This window comes from Entelurus aequoreus, linkage group LG11, assembly GCF_033978785.1.
Source record: "Entelurus aequoreus isolate RoL-2023_Sb linkage group LG11, RoL_Eaeq_v1.1, whole genome shotgun sequence".
Lineage (NCBI taxonomy): Eukaryota > Metazoa > Chordata > Actinopteri > Syngnathiformes > Syngnathidae > Entelurus > Entelurus aequoreus.
Window position 1 is genome coordinate 11,355,615 of NC_084741.1, and position 17,500 is coordinate 11,373,114.

General features: G+C 45.5%; 2 protein-coding genes across 4 annotated transcripts in view; one reads left to right on the plus strand and one right to left on the minus strand.

Annotated features, from left to right (window-relative positions):
- sphk2 (sphingosine kinase 2) overlaps nucleotides 1-17,500 on the plus strand; it is a 41,878-nt gene that overhangs the window by 6,186 nt on the left and 18,192 nt on the right. For both annotated transcript variants that reach the window (XM_062062480.1, XM_062062479.1), the window contains one exon: nucleotides 716-1,428. In XM_062062480.1, the coding sequence (XP_061918464.1) occupies nucleotides 984-1,428 (445 nt within the window). In that variant the 5' untranslated portion in view covers nucleotides 716-983. The remainder of the gene's footprint in view (nucleotides 1-715; nucleotides 1,429-17,500) is intronic.
- The window catches only part of prpf31 (PRP31 pre-mRNA processing factor 31 homolog (yeast)), a 342,441-nt gene continuing 341,396 nt past the window's right edge, over nucleotides 16,456-17,500 (minus strand). Inside the window, exon 15 of one of the 2 annotated variants that reach the window (XM_062062487.1) lies at nucleotides 16,456-16,968. In XM_062062487.1, coding sequence (XP_061918471.1) covers nucleotides 16,953-16,968 — 16 coding nt within the window. In that variant the 3' untranslated portion in view covers nucleotides 16,456-16,952. Of the gene's footprint in view, nucleotides 16,973-17,500 lie in introns of both variants that reach the window. The other variant, XM_062062489.1, reaches the window with a different exon arrangement.

Below are 17,500 nucleotides of genomic sequence, written 5' to 3' on the forward strand. Positions count from 1 at the left end.
GCGACATCTAGTGGACACATTTAGAACAGCTGTTTCTTTCATTCCAAAATTTCAGGTACATTTTTTCTACTGAGCAAACTTGTCAGAATAATTGTATCTAAGTTCTCACAAAACTTTGTGTTACATTGAGTTCAGCTCGCCCTGATCCTACCAAGCAAAAGGCTTGTAAAACTCCACTGTGTAGGATGGGTAGCGACATGAAGGCGTCGGTTTCTTTGATGTATTGTAATCCACAGAAAGATATTGTCTTGACCCCAGATCTACAAAGCGGAGTGGAAGCAGGACCTGACGCAAGCTCCAGGCACCTTTTCTTTGAACTGTTTTACGACCTTTTCTTTGAACTGTTTTGTAATCAAAGGCGATGGCTGTTTACGACCCCCCTCCCTTAGAAACAGCTGTTGCCATGGTTATCAGGGAAAGTCCAAATAAAAGAGGAGCCCTACAATCTTTCGTCCGAGCGTGGTGGAGACTGCGCAAGAGTACAGCCCAGACGTTTCTCCTCAATTGAGCCAAATTTAATTCTGTCTCTGTTTGATTCCTTGCTTCTTGTCTTGTTTAATAGATGTCATCAGTGTTTGAACCTGACAAAACTCATGCCGCGGGCCGGATAAAACCTGTTCACGGGCCGTATGCTTGACAGCCGTGGTCTTGCCAGTACTGCTCTGATGTCACACAAACCCAGGTACTAAAAGCCAACACTGTTGTCTTCATGCAGGAGCGGGGACTTCAGGGAGGGAACGCCAGGCTTGCATTTTCTCCACGACGTGAGCAGAAGGCGCCACCTGGAAGTCGGTGTGGCTTGCACTTTCCTCCACCTTGTCCAGCCTCCTTGTTGGATGGAGTCCACTTGTTGAGGCGCTGATGGAAGTGGCCCTCGAGGACTGGACTGACGCACTACAGCATGAACTGGAAACTCTTGAAGACTCTGACATGGACGCTGCTTTTTGTCTCCTAAGTTAGTAGATAGTTTTTTCTCTGCAAGGATGCGCTCCCCAGAACCGTCCTCCTTCCCCTTATCAGAAGCCCTCCTTCACGGCCAGTTTGCCAGCTGGGGAGGCGGCAGCGGCAACAGCTGCCCCAACAGCCCCGGTGCCCCTGGGGGGCAGGCCCCCCCGCCCGCAGCCCCGGCCTCCAGCTACGCCCTGACCCTCACCCACGTCCACGTCCACATCCAGCGCCTGTCGCCGCGAGCGGGCAAGGAGGCCCGCCTCCTGCTGCCCCTGGCGGAGCTGGTGGGCTGCAGCTGCCCCCGGGCCCCCGCGCCCCCTCTCCTGGTCCTCTACTGGTACCCGCCGGGGAAGAGACGCAAAGGGGTGTCGCGGCGCAGGCAGGTGAGGGCCTACCTGGCCGAGAGCCGAGCCGAAGCGGAGAGATGGTCGGCGGCGGTGCAGTGTTTACTTGGAGGTGTGGCGGTCACTGCTGAAACAGGTGAGGGCAGAATTATTGTAGGCGCCATGACCCAACTAGGTGGGCTAGAACTACACCGGGGGTGTCCAAACTTTTGGATCCGGGGCCTGCATTGGGCTATGAGAATTTGGTCGAAGGCCGAAAGTAAGTGTGTGTGCATATATGTATATATGTACAAACCCCGTTTCCATATGAGTTGGGAAATTGTGTTAGATGTAAATATAAACGGAATACAATGATTTGCAAATCCTTTTCAATCCATATTCAGTTGAATATGCTACAAAGACAACATATTTGATGTTTAAACTCATAAACTTTATTTTTTTTTTGCAAATAATAATTAACTTAGAATTTGATGGCTGCAACACGTGCCAAAGTAGTTGGGAAAGGGCATGTTCACCACTGTGTTACATGGCCTTTCCTTTTAACAACACTCAGTAAAGGTTTGGGAACTGAGGAGACACATTTTTGAAGCTTCTCAGGTGGAATTCTTTCCCATTCTTGCTTGATGTACAGCTTAAGTTGTTCAACAGTCCGGGGGTCTCCCTTGTGCTATTTTAGGCTTTATAATGCGCCACACATTTTCAATGTCTGGACTACAGGCAGGCCAGTGTAGTACCCGCACTCTTTTACTATGAAGCCACGTTGATGTAATAAGCAGGGGCGTCCATGGTAACAATAATAATAATAATGATGGATTAGATTTATATCGCGCTTTTTCTATTGTTAGATACTCAAAGCGCTCACAGAGAAGTGGGAACCCATCATTCATTCACACCTGGTGGTGGTAAGCTACATTTGTAGCCACAGCTGCCCTGGGGTAGACTGACGGAAGCGAGGCTGCCAGTTTGCGCCTACGGCCCCTCCGACCACCACCTACCATTCATTCATCATTCATTTCACCGGTGTGGGCGGCACCGGGGGCAAAGGGTGAAGTGTCCTGCCCAAGGACACAACGGCAGCGATTTTTTTTTTGGATGGTAAGAGGCGGGGAGCGAACCTGCAACCCTCAGGTTTCTGGCACGGTTGCTCTACCCACTACGCCACGCCGTCCCAAACGTTGCTTGGATGGCAACATATGTTGCTCCAAAAGCTGTATGTACCTTTCAGCATTAATGGTGCCTTCACAGATGTGTAAGTTACCCATGTCTTGGCCACTAATACACCCCCATACCATCACACATGCTGGCTTCTACACTTTGCGCCTAGAACAATCCGGATGGTTCTTTTCCTCTTTGGTCCGGAGGACACGACGTCCACAGTTTCCAAAAACAATTTGAAATGTGGACTCGTCAGACCACAGAACACTTTTCCACTTTGTATCAGTCCATCTTAGATGAGCTCGGGCCCAGCGAAGCCGACGGCGTTTCTGGGTGTTGTTGATAAACGGTTTCCGCCTTGCATAGGAGAGTTTTAACTTGCACTTACAGATGTAGTGACCAACTGTAGTTACTGACAGTGGGTTTCTGAAGTGTTCCTGAGCCCATGTGGTGATATCCTTTACACACTGATGTGGCTTGTTGATGCAGTACAGCCTGAGGGATGGAAGGTCACGGGCTTAGCTGCTTACGTGCAGTGATTTCTCCACATTCTCTGAACCCTTTGATGATATTACGGAGCGTAGATGGTGAACTCCCTAAATTCCTTGCAATAGCTGCTTGAGAAAGGTTTTTCTTAAACTGTTCAACAATTTGTTCAGGCATTTGTTGACAAAGTTGGTGACCCTCGCCCCATCCTTGTTTGTGAATGACTAAACATTTCATGGAATCTACTTTTATACCCAATCATGGCACCCACCTGTTCCCAATTTGCCTGTTCACCTGTGGGATGTTCCAAATAAGTGTTTGATGAGCATTCCTCAACTTTATCAGTATTTATTGCCACCTTTCCCAACTTCTTTGTCACGTGTTGCTGGCATCAAATTCTAAAGTTAATGATTATTTGCAACAAAAAAAAATGTTTTATCAGTTTGAACATCAAATATGTTGTCTTTGTAGTGCATTCAATTGAATATGGATTGAAAATGATTTGCAAATCATTGTATTCCGTTTATATTTACATCTAACACAATTTCCCAACTCATACGGAAACGGGGTTTGTATTTACTGCGGCACCTGCGGTGAGTGAACTAGTCCAAAAGATGGCGCCATAGCACAAACAATAACACACCGTCTAAATGTCTTTGCATGTGTTCAATGAAAACTATTTGCTTTATGGCCGTCAGCAAAGAAAAATCCATAAATTGGACGCACCGTTTTGCACGCCGCAGGGTATAGAGCGCAGGAAAAAAGTAGCGACTAATAGCCCGGAATTTGCCATAACCTGTTCGCTGGGGTAACCAGTTTTCGTAAGAACGGCGTTACTAGGTTTTACTAGTAACGAGTGTGACTTCTATGTACAGTGGTGGTCAAAAGTGTACGTACACTTGTAAAGAACATCATGTCATGGCTGGCTTGACTTTACAATCATTTCTTATTTTGTTGTGATGTAGTGTTTGGAGCACATACTTGTTGGTCACAAAAAACATTCATGAAGTTTGCTTCTTTGATGAATTTATTATGGGTCTACTGAAAATGTGAGGGTCAAAAGTATACATACAGCAATGTTAATATTTGCTTACATGTCCCATGGCAAGTTTACCTGCAATACCTGCCATCCACAAGCTTCTGCTTGACCACTTGACCACTAAATTGCTGCAGTTCAGCTAAATGTGTTGCTTTTCAATCAATCAATCAATCAATGTTTATTTATATAGCCCTAAATCACAAGTGTCTCAAAGGGCTGTACAAGCCACAACGACATCCTCGGTACAGAGCCCACATACGGGCAAGGAAAAACTCACCCCAGTGGGACGTCGGTGAATGACTATGAGAAACCTTGGAGAGGACCGCATATGTGGGTAACCCCCCCCCTCTAGGGGAGACCGAAAGCAACGGATGTCGAGTGGGTCTGACATAACATTGTGAAAGTCCAGTCCACAGTGGATCCAACACATCAGCGGGAGTCCAGTCCACAGCGGGGCCAACAGGAAACCATCCCAAGCGGAGACGGGTCAGCAGCGCAGAGATGTCCCCAACCGATGCACAGGCTAGTGGTCCACCCGGGGTCCCGGCTCTGGACAGCCAGCACTTCATCCATGGCCACCGGACCTATGCAACTCCCCCTCGCAAGGGACAGGGGAGAAGAGGAGAGAAGAAAAGAAACGGCAGATCAACTGGTCTAAAAAAGGGGGGGTCTATTTAAAGGCTAGATTATACAAATGAGTTTTAAGATGGGACTTAAATGCTTCTACTGAGGTAGCATCTCTAACTGTTACCGGGAGGGCATTCCAGAGTACTGGAGCCCGAATAGAAAACGCTCTATAGCCCGCAGACTTTTTTTTGGCTCTGGGAATCACTAATAAGCCGGAGTTCTTTGAACGCAGATTTCTTGTCGGGACATATGGTACAATACAATCGGCGAGATAGGCTGGAGCTAAACCGTGTAATATTTTATACGTAAGTAGTAAAACCTTAAAGTCGCATCTTAAGTGCACAGGAAGCCAGTGCAAGTGAGCCAGTATAGGCGTAATATGATCAAACTTTCTTGTTTTTGTCAAAAGCCTTGCAGCCGCATTTTGTACCAACTGTAATCTTTTAATGCTAGACATAGGGAGGCCCGAAAATAATACGTTACAGTAATCGAGACGAGACGTAACGAACGCATGAATAATGATCTCAGCGTCGCTAGTGGACAAGATGGAACGAATTTTAGCGATATTACGGAGATGAAAGAAGGCCGTTTTAGTAACACTCTTAATGTGTGACTCAAACGAGAGAGTTGGGTCGAAGATAATACCCAGATTCTTTACCGAGTCTCCTTGTTTAATTGTTTGGTTGTCAAATGTTAAGGTGGTATTATTAAATAGATGTTGGTGTCTAGCAGGACCGATAATCAGCATTTCCGTTTTCTTAGCGTTGAGTTGCAAAAAGTTAGCGGACATCCATTGTTTAATTTCATTAAGACACGCCTCCAGCTGACTACAGTCCGGCGTGTTGGTCAGCTTTAGGGGCATGTAGAGTTGAGTGTCATCAGCATAACAGTGAAAGCTAACACCGTACTTGCGTATGATGTCACCCAGCGGCAGCATGTAAATACTAAAGAGTGCAGGGCCAAGAACCGAACCCTGGGGAACTCCGCACGTTACCTTGACATAGTCCGAGGTCACATTGTTATGGGAGACGCACTGCATCCAGGGGCGGATTAAGAAATTTTGGCCCCCTGGGCCTGACATGGTCTTGGCCCCTCAACCCCCCGCGCGTGTGGGCGCACACACACGCACGCACTATGCAAGAAATACTGTATACTGTGAACAGACATGCACACTGTACTGTACAGAAGAGTGCACATACTGCACACACACTATTAGGTATACCACACAGACACTGACAAGCACAGGTTTCACACAGACACAGGGGGAGGGGATAAATGGCCTAAAAATAAACATTTTTGAAAATGATTACGCCCACTTCAGTGATGGTGCATTGGGTCATTTGAGAGATATTATGTATTGGAAGTTGGTAGCTATCATGAAATAAACCCCCCAACCCACCCAAAAAACTAAATCGGACATGATTTTTGCCCCCTTTTCCTCCCTTCTATCATTAAAAATAAAATAATATCTTAGGAAAACACATTGGCATAACGGCAGCTGTGCAGCAAATTGAGGCTCAAAGTCTGTATCTATTTGTGGTTAAGCTTGAGGAGAAGGAGAAAGGTAAAATGATAACATGCATCGGAGAGCACCACAAAGAAAGGTGTAGGCCAGTTCATGGTACAAGGGCTGCATGCAGGTCAAGATAGCCCATTTCCAAGAATGCTATAGTGGCTGGACAGGCACTGGACATGTCCTGAACTCAGTGTCAGACGTGGCTGCCGAATACTTGGATGAAGTGAAGCAGCTGACAGATCTCATGCTGCCCCATCTGAAGACTGTCCTGGCCAGGCAGAGGATGGATGAGGAGACCTTCCCAATGGACCCTGTCAGTGAACAGGCTAGTAACATTGATGGCACCCCTGTGCACAACATTGGGATGGAGAGACAATGTGGCAAGGTGGACTACAAACTGAAGAAGTTGGGCACACTGAACGCAGTCAATAGGTCAATAATTTTACAGAAGAGCCAGGAGCTTCAGAGGTTTCAAGGCAGCAGCACAAGCAAAAAGGGAGGTTGAACTCAACTGGAGTAAATTCATGAAGGCAAAATTCGAGAGTAGGGCAGATGAGAAACAAGAGATGGCTCAAAGAAAGGAGAGTAAGAGACTAGACATGCTGGACACACTGAAATCTTTTGATGGCCCCTTCACGATAGTGGGGAAGTTGAAAAGTTCCTTGTGGATGAAAGTCTGCACAAGAATGCAAAGCTGCAGAGAATGAAGCTTGAGGTTCAGTTTGCCAGAGAAAGCACCAAGCTTCTGCCTAAAGTCAATCCTATCTTCACAATCCAGGTGACACTTCCCAGAAATGGCAAAAGTGCAATTCTCCAAGTCATAATGGATACTTAGAATTTTATGGTGGTGGTAAGTATTCATGAAAACAGGTAGCCTAACATTAGTGAATGGGTGAATTCTGGAAATAACCTAAAAATCTTACACAGTGCACCTTTAAGCAAGGGGTTTCTTTCGTGCTTTCAATTTTGCAAAATCATCCACCACATCATTGAAGTCCAACTCTCTTGTCAGCTCACTCTCAATTGCCATTAGAGATAACGCATTTAATCTTTTCTGAGTCATTCTTGTGCGCAGCTCATTTTTTACTCTTGACAAAAGAAAGAATGAGCGTTCTCCCTCACAGTTACTGACCGGTAGAGTGAGAAAAATCTGTAGCGCAATGTATGTATTAGGAAACGTAGGCTGTAGTCCAAAATGTATTATTGTTTTGAGCAGTCCTGAAGGAGTCCTCTCCTCATCAGTGTTGTTGAGCTGTATAAAAGATTTGAACTGTATAAGCTCCTGTCCAAGACTTTCATTGAGGTCAGATGGGTATGATTCAGTGAGAATCTTGGCCTTGTGAAGGACTGAAGCATTGGACTCTGTATCCAAAGAGAAAAGGACACTGAACAAATTGTTCAGATGTTTGTAGGCCTCCAGACGGTGATTAAGGCTTGAACTCAGTTGATCAATAGAGGCAATAAATGTCTCTATTTGAAACAGTTGCCTTCCCTCAAGCACAACATCTGGGGATGCTGATTCATCAGCAAACTTTTTACGTTTCCTCGTCCGTTCAGCCCTGTAAGATGGGGTGCCACCCAACATGTTTAAGGCTTTCTGCTCAAAATGATCAAATAGATCTCTTTGGGAGAGAACAAAGGTGCGCAGAGATTCCAGCAATCTAACTGCTGTACCAAGGTCCATGTCTGCTTTTTGAAGTTGCAGACTTGTGGCCTGAAATCTGGACAGAACAGTGTCCCAAAAGCCTGCCATGAAGGCCATCTCAAGTGAATCCAGCTTCCGCACTAGACTGTCAGCTTCAGTTCGTGTGTCTCGTTTCTCTGTGTCATCAGTGGAAATAACCTGTAGTGCTGCTTTTATTTTACTGTAGTTCTGCCACAGTGCTTTGGTAGATTCTGCACGGCAACTCCAACGCGTGTTGGATAAAGCTTTAAGTGTGAGATCTATGTTGGAATTGCCAAATACCCTGTCCCATCGGTGTGTGGATGCAGTTGTGAAGTTGTAAATAGACTGAATCAAGTCAAAATACTTAGAGACTTCATTTCCACATCTGTCAATGCTGTTGACTCCCACCAAATTCAAAGAGTGAGCTGCACATGGAATATAGTGTATTAATGGGTTGCTTTTCTTTAAGTGAGCCTGCAACCCATTATACCTCCCTGACATGTTGCTGGCATTATCATAAGCCTGCCCCCTGCAATTTGACAGCTCTAACCCTAGATTTTCCAACACAGACATGACACAGTTAGCCAAACTTTCACCTGTATGGCTAGTAATGGGCTCAAAACCCACAAAGCGTTCAACAACACTGCCCTCTTTGCTAACAAAACGGAATATGAATGTCAATTGGTCCACATGAGATAAATCTGGGGTTGAATCCACAATGATAGAGTAGTATTTGCTTGCTTGCAGTTCATCTGCTATAGCCTGTTTGGTTTTTGCACCCATCAATTCAATGAATTCCTCACAAATGGTGGAGGACAGATATGAGGTATTACCTCGACCCATCTGCCCAAACTTTCTGATGTGATCCTTTAGAAAGGGATCAAATTCAGCCAGGACCTCCAGAATACCAAGGTAGTTCCCATTGAGAGGAGACCCTAACGATTCATTTTTACCCCTAAATGCAAGGCCCCTTTCTGCAAGGAATTTAATGACTGCAACAACTCTTTGTAACACCTGCCTCCAATAGCTGCTCTCTGCCTGAAACTGTTTGAACAGGTCTGCATCAACTGTGGCACCTTTGGCGCGGTTCAAGACTGCTTGCATGCAGGTTATGTGCTCAGCACTTCGCTCATGTTCACCAAATCTTTCTGAGTGTTTCCAATCACAATAGCCTGTCACAAAAGAATGCGTTTTTGGGGAAAACAGTTTGCATGCAAAGCAGTAAACATTACCAGTAGAGGGAGAGTACATCAGCCACTCTCTTTGTACTCGTTGTCCATTGGGCAAGTGTGAAGTAAAATGTTCATTGTTTAGGCATCGGGTTTTGCCTCCTAGCCCACTGTTCCTCACAGAAGCTGGATAATGGCTGTGACGGTTGTGAAATGATTTTGCACCTCTTTGAATAAGAACTTCCTTCATTGACTCAGTGAGGGTCTCAGCCCATTTAGCGGGATCACTAGGTAGAGTTGTCACTGTAGATGGTGTTGAAGAAAGATTCAGCTCATTTTCTATGCTGTCCAGAGGTGCAGTGACCTCACATTCATCCGAGCAACTGGCTACTGCTGAATTGGTTGAATCATAAGCATCAGAAGCATTTGGTTCAGTGTCTACACTTGTAGTGGTCTCAGGATCTTGGGAGCTACATGCTAGCTCAGGTGCATTGCTAACCTTAGCTGAATTTGCAGTAGCATTTATAGAATTGCTTTCAGCAGATGTCTTTGTACTGAAGAAGCTGGAGATATTTGGAACACTCTCAAGTAAAACTGATTCCTTTTTTTTCTTTTCTTGCTGAATTTTTTTTCTAGCTCCTCCACTTAAACGTTTATGATCCATATTTCCCTTCTTTCTTTGCACATTGGCTCTTTGCCTATCACAACAGATAAACCAACTATGTGTGTGTGTGTGTGTGTGTGTGTGTGTGTGTGTGTGTGTGTGTGTGTGTGTGTGAGTTTGTTTGTGTGTTTATGATCGGTGCTGCTTCCTTCAAGTGTGTGAGGTGATTTAGAAAACTAGCAACCCAGCATCAACACTCCAAAGCAGAGAATAACAGCTTACTAGCATAGACAATTGAGAGCAGAGAATCAACTGATTCGTCTGATAGACAGCAGGAGAGCAGAGTGGTCAGTGATGATCGAATCAAGAAAATGTCTAAATGGCAAGGGAACAGACTGATTTGTACTGAGGAGAAAGAGAGAGAGAGCCAATTACAGTGAAATATATTCCAAAAGAGCCAAGTGACTAGCTGAAGGCAGGGACAAATGCCTTGGAGTGACCAACAAGAGTGCAAAGTACCAAATGGCAAAATGTGGAAAGACCAACAGGCAGATCTGCTTTTACCTCTTATCTTCACAACCAAAAAGTTGCTAAATGATGTTTTCAGTCGCTAGCCAGGTATGGCCAAAAGACGCGAAATCCAGCGGCAAAGTCGGTCAATCACACTGACAGTGAAACAAATATTTTGAAAAGATAATAATTGTACACCTTTGTGCACTTTAGTCTTCTATCTAAATATTTTCACAAAGGACACCAAGGCAGCTTGCTAGCTATGATGGGAGCAACAATGTCTGATAGACAGCAGGAGAGCAGAGTGGTCAGTGATGATCCAATCAAGAAAATGTCTAAATGGCAAGGGAACAGACTGATTTGTACTGAGGAGAAAGAGAGAGCCAAGTACAGTTAAATATATTCCAGAGCCAAGTGACTAACTGAAGGCAAAGACAACAGCCAGATACCTTAGCAGAGACCAACAAGAATTCAAAGTACCTAATAGCAAGATGGCGAGACCAACACAATAAATTGTATTAGGATTTAATTTATTAACGTTAATCTTAACAGCCAAAAAGTTGCTGAATAATGTTTGTAGTCGCTAGCCAGGTATGCCCAAAACAAGAGTCGCTAAACCTAGCAGCAAAGTTGCTTAATTGCAACACACTCTAGGATTCAGGGGAATTAAGGATAATAAAGATATCAATTGTACAACTTTTTGTACTTTTTTTCTAGTTTTTTGAGTCGCCAGCCATGTATGGCCAAAAGTCGCTAATTGAATGCCAACGTTGCTTAATCGCCAACACACTGGGACTCACTGAAGGACTGACTGAATAAAAAAGATAATTAAGATAATTGTGTACTTTTCTCTTCTGATATTTTCTCTAAGGACCCCAAGCTATCTGCAAGCAGCAATAATGTCTGACAGACAGGAGAGCAGAGTGGTCAGTGATGAATGGCAAGGGAACAGGCTGATTTGTACTGAGGAGAAAGAGAGAGAGAGAGCCAATTACAGTGAAATATATTCCAAAAGAGCCAAGTGACTAGCTGAAGGCAGGGACAAATGCCTTGGAGTGACCAAGAAGAGTGCAAAGTACCAAATGGCAAAATGTGGGAAGACCAACAGGAAGATCTGCTTTTACCACTTATCTTCACAACCAAAAAGTCGCTAAATGATGTTTTTAGTCGCTAGCCAGGTATGGCCAAAAGACGCGAAATCTAGCGGCAAAGTCGGTCAATCACACAGTGAAACAAATAATTTTAAAAAGATAGTAATCGTACAATGTCTTGTACTTTTGTCTTCTTTCTTAATATTTCTCAAAGGACACCAAAATGTCGCTATCTGCAGGCAGCTTGCTAGCTATGATGGCAGCAACAATGTACCTTAGAGTGACTGACCAACAAGAGCTCAAAGTACCTAATGGCAAAATGTGGAGAGACAGACACAATAAATTGCATTAAGATGAAGAGAACTGTTGCTATTATTAATCTTAACATCAACCAGAAAGTCGCTAAATGTCACCAGCCAGGTATGGCCAAAAGTCGCTTAATTGGCCACACACAGTAACAGAGAAACTAACAAAAAAAAGATCATAAAGATAATAGTTGTACAACTGTGTGTACTTTTGTCTTCTTTCTAAATATTTTCCCAAAGGACACCAAAATGTTGCTATCTGCAGGCGGGAGCGTGCCTATGTTCCCCGGGTCCTATGTTCCCCGGGTCCTATGTTCCCCGGTTGTTCCTGGGTCTTTGTATGCGACCGGGGAACTTAGGACCCTTTTTCTAAAAAAGGGTCCTATGTTCCCTGCATTGTATCTGGCGAAATTGCGAAATTGTGCCCTGACCAAAACCATCCCTAAACCTAACCTGTCACAGGGCGTTGTGGAGCACTTTTTTTTGGCGAAATTGTGCCCTGACCAAAACTATCCCTAAACCTAACCTGTCACAGGGCGTTGTGGAGCACTTTTTTGGCGAAATTGTGCCCTGACCAAAACTATCCCTAAACCTAACCTGTCACAGGGCGTGCGGCAGCAGATAGAGCAACTCAAACGCGAACTTCCTTCCTTCGACAACTTAAACGCGTCTCTGTCATGCGTGTCTGCGTGCGTCTTACTTAGTCACGCATTGGAAGCAGCGGGGAACATAGAACCCTTTTCTGGAAAAAGTGTTGTACGTTCCCCGCAGCGGGGAACATAGAACCCTTTTTTTTAAAAAGGGTCCTTAGTTCCCCGGTAGAGGGGAACATAGGACCCGGGTAACATAGGGACGGGGAACATAGGGATGACCCGCTGCAGGCAGCTTGCTAGCTATGATGGCAGCAACGATGTCTGCCAGACAGGAGAGAGTGGTCAGTGACGATCGAATCGAGAAAATGACAAAATGGGTCAAAGACCAAAAAGTTATTAACTGACAGCAGTGACAAATGTCAGACTGTAAACTTTCTCGAAAGAAAAGGACAAAATGGGAAGATGCTGATAATAACAGCAAAATGGAAAATATAAGAATTTCCAAGTAATGCTCAACTCAAGTGTGTGTGTGTGTGTGTGTGCGCGCGTTAAACTTCTTGTTGAATGATTTCAAATTATCTCTGAGTCTGAACTGAGGGAAAGGAAACCAAATTTTGAGCAGTCTCTCACGAGTTCAAAATACCAAATGAGGAGATTCTAAAAGAACAGACCGGTTTATGAAAGACTTGATGGGGGAGGGGCACAGCTAAGAATACTTGAGTGAGATTCTGTGATCCAAATTCGAGATAGAGCTTTTTGATAATGATAATTTGTCAGAGTAAGGTTGTGTAATCAAAATTTGAGAATGAGCTTTGTCAATCAATCAAGAATATTTGCATTAAGTTCTGTGATCAAAATTCAGAAACAACCTTTAATAATTGATAAAGAATATGTGAGTGAGGTTGTGTGATCCATCCAATTTGAGAATTAGCTTTGATAATAATGATTGAGAGCCTCTGGCCCTCTGTGGATCATGGCCGCGGGGCCAATTTTGCCTGGCCCCTTGGGGCCTCTGTGGGTCGTGGCCGCGGGGCCAAGTTGGCCTGGCCCCTTGGGGCCTCTGACCCTCTATGGATCGGGGCCAAGTTGGCCTGACCCCTCGGGGCCTCTGGCCCTCTATGGATCATGGCCGCGGGGCCAAGTTGGCCTGACCCCTTAGGACCTCAGGCCCTCTGTGGGTCGCGGCCGCGGGGCCAAGTTGACCTGGCCCCTTGGGGCCTCTTACCCTCTATGGATCGTGGCCGCGGGGCCAAGTTGACCTGGCCCCTTGGGGCCTCTGGCCTTCTGTGGCTCGCGGCCGCGGGGCCAAGTTGGCCTGGCCCTTTGGGGCCTCTGGCCTTCTGTGGGTCGTGGCCGCGGGGCCAAGTTGGCCTGGCCCCTTGGGGCCTCTGACCGTCTATGGATCGTGGCCGCGGGGCCAAGTTGACCTGGCCCCCTGGGGCCTCTGACCCTCTATGGATCGTGGCCGCGGGGCCAAGTTGGCCTGGCCCCTTGGGGCCTCTGACCGTCTATGGATCATGGCCGCGGGGCCATGTTGGCCTGGCCCCTTGGGGCCTCTGGCCCTCTGTGGGTCGCGGCCGCGGGGCCAAGTTGACCTGGCCCCTTGGGGCCTCTTACCCTCTATGGATCATGGCCGCGGGGCCAAGTTGGCCTGGCCCCTTGGGGCTTAAGATTATTATTTTTGCAAAAGTAGTTTTGCTTGGGTCGCGGCCGCGGGGCCAAGTTGGCCTGGCCCCTTGGGGCCTCTGGCCCCCTGGGCCTGGGCCCGGTAGGCCCGGTCATTAATCCACCTATGACTGCATCCTGTCAGTAAGATAAGAGTTAAACCAAGACAAGGCTAAGTCTGACATACCAATACGTGTTTTGATACGCTCTAATAAAATATTATGATCGACGGTATCGAAAGCGGCGCTAAGATCAAGAAGCAGCAACATAGATGACGCATCAGAATCCATCGTTAGCAATAGATCATTAGTCATTTTTGCGAGGGCTGTCTCCGTAGAGTGATTTGCCCTGAAACCGGATTGAAAAGGTTCACAGAGATTGTTAGTCACTAAGTGTTCATTTAGCTGCTGTGCAACAGTTTTTTCGAGAATTTTGGAAATAAACGGAAGGTGGGAGACCGGTCGGTAGTTTACCATGAGGTCAGGATCGAGGTTAGGTCTTTTGAGCAGAGGATGAATAACCGCTTTTTTGAATGCTAGGGGAACAGTGCCGGAGGAAAGTGATAAGTTTATAATATTTAACACTGATGGACCTAATAATACAAACAGTTCCTTGATAAGTTTCCCAGGAAGTGGGTCAAGTAAACATGTTGTTTGTTTTATCCCACTTACACGCTGTAATAATTCCTCTAATGTTATTTCATCAAAAATAGAGAGACTATTTTGGAGGGCAGTGTCCGTCGTATATACAGTCGTATTTGTGTTAATAGAGCCCAGTTGTAGCTGGGATGCGTTGTCTTTAATCTCCTTTCTAATGAGTTCAATTTTCTTATTAAAGAAATTCATAAAATCATCTGCCGAGTGGGTGGAGCTACTGGGAGGAGTCCCTTGTTGGGTTAGCGATGCTACTGTACTAAACAGAAATTTAGGATCGTTTTTGTTGAGGCGGATGAGATTTGAGTAGTATTTAGCTTTAGCTAAGGTAAGCATGCGTTTATAAGTTATTAAACTATCACTCCATGCTTGATGAAAAACCTCAAGTTTAGTCGCGCGCCATTTGCGTTCCAGTTTTCTACATGATAATTTATGAGCTCTAATTTCTTCTGTAAACCATGGGGTGCGCCTTTTAGGGGCCCTTTTTTGCTTTAGCGGTGCTATACTATCAATAATTTCGCGCAAGGCATCGTCAAAGTTGTTAGTGAGTTTATCAATAGAGCCGACATAATTTGGGAATGGTGCTATTACCGAAGGCAGTAGGTCAGCAAGAGTCATCGTTGTGGCAGCATTAATGTTGCGGCCGCTATAGCAGTTATTATTATTATTAGCTTGTTGACAAAGAGTCAAAACTTCAAATTTTATAAGGTAATGATCGGACATTACTTTAGTATATGGAAGTATCATAACTTTGGAGGTGGTGACACCCCTGACAAGCACTAGATCTATTGTATTACCGTTGCGATGCGTGGGTTCATGTATTATTTGTGTAAGACCACAGCTATCAATTATGGTTTGGAGCGCCACGCACTGAGGGTCCGATGGGGTATTCATATGGATATTAAAGTCCCCCATTATGATTATATTGTCGGCGTGCGTCACTAGATCAGCAACGAACTCTGAGAATTCACTGATAAAGTCCGAATAGGGCCCAGGGGGGCGGTAGATAACAGCCAGGTCGAGAGGTAGCGGTGTGACAGACCTCATAGTAAGCACCTCAAACGATTTATATTTATTATTTAGGTTAGGGGTAAGGTTGAAATTTTCATTGTATATTAGTGCGACACCCCCTCCCCTTTTAAGAGGGCGGGCAACATGCGCATTCGTATAGTTAGGAGGAGATGCCTCATTGAGCGCAAAAAATTCGTCCGGTTTGAGCCAGGTTTCGCTAAGACCAATGACGTTAAGATTGTTGTCTCTAATGACCTCATTAACCAATAACGCCTTGGGAGACAATGATCTTATGTTTAAAAAGCCCATATTATAGGTATTGGGCTGTTTTGACGAGTTTTTGTTAAGATTATCCGTAGTGGCAATATTAACAATGTTGCGTTTATTATGCGTAGTGCACTTTAAATAGTTTCGACCATATCTAGGAATTGATATGACGGGAATTTTCCGATTGTTTGCTTGGTGCTGCAGTAGACTGGACATATCATAATTTGCCACCTCAGTAGAATGCATGTCCACCTCTGACACAGACACAACAGAAAAAACATTATGTGAATTGTGTATTATTCTAAGAGAATTGCTATGCGTACATGGATTATCCAGCCTGGCGCTGGCTAGTTCTAGCTTAACTGACTCCTCACCCGGACTAACAGACATTGTAATTGCCTGTGACCGGGCTTGCTCTAGTGTAGTCAGTCAAGTGAGACTTAAATAGTAGTCTATGTTTCTAGACAGGATGATGGCGCCTTCCTGGTTAGGGTGAAGGCCGTCTCTCATCAGCAAGCCTGGTTTGCCCCAGAAAGAGGGCCAGTTATCAATAAACGTTAGTCCCTGCGTCCTACAGTAGCTAGCCAACCACTTGTTAAGCGAGACTAATCTGCTATATCTCTCATCATTGCCTCTCGCAGGCAGGGGGCCAGAGACAATTACTCGATGCCTGGACATCTTTCTGGCGAGATCACAAGTCCTGGCTATGTTTCTCTTTGTAATCTCTGACTGTCTCATTCTAGTGTCATTGGAGCCAACGTGTACAACTATATTCGCATAATTAGTGGTGCGATTAGCCTGTCGTACGTGTTTACTAGGCCTGTTGCGAGTTAGCTCCCTAAGATTAGCTTCAATGTCAGGTGCTCTGGCCCCGGGGATACACTTTATTGTGGCTGGTTTGCTAAGCTTTATGTTTCGGGTGATGGAGTCCCCTATAACTAAGGTGTGGTGCCCGGTAGACTGGGGTGTAGGACTAGCTAAAGAGCTAAATCTATTATGCGTCTCAACCGGTACACCGTAGCTTGTAGGCCGCTTAGGACTGCTACAAGCTGGGCTAGTTAGCTCGCTACAGCTAACGCTAGCAGATGTGTCCGCAACATCTAAAGTTACGACATTACTCTGCTCTAACTGGCGGACACGGCCCTCTAGCAGAGCCAACCTCTCCGTGAGTATGGTGCAAGACGCGCAGGAAGCCATTACTCACAGTGTTTTCTGTCACCGAGTGAAGTTCCTGCTGTCCTCAGGGAAGTGGTCGCGGTCTGTAGGAGTAGCTTCTTACTGACCGGCGCTGCCTTTCTCCGCGCTAGCTTAGCAGCTGGCTAGCTGAGCAGCTGGCTAGCTGAGGAAAGGGTGGTGGGACAGAGATTGGGTGATTTGCAAGTTAAATAGTACCACTAAAAATGTTTGAGAAGTGATAAAGAAAGCTGTAGAACAATTAAAAGCACACAGATAGAGCGCTACTTAGCTTTTTCGCAACAGCGAACAGACGGCGAGCAGTCACGCACGGTGAACCGGAACCGGAAGTCCGACATGGACTTGTTTCTTCAGCATTGTCCACACCTTTAAGTCAGGACTTTGGGAAGGCCATTCTAAAACCTTCATTCTAGCCTGATTTAGCCATTCCTTTACCACTTTTGAGGTGTGTTTGGGGTCATTGTCCTGTTGGAACACCAAACTGCGCCCAAGACCCAACCTACCACCACCATGCTTGACGGTAGGCATGGTGTTCCTGGCATTAAAGGCCTCACCTTTTCTCCTCCAAACATATTGCTGGGTATTGTGGCCAAACGGCTCCCTTTTTGTTTCATCTGACCACAGAACTTTCCTCCAGAAGGTCTTATCTTTGTCCAT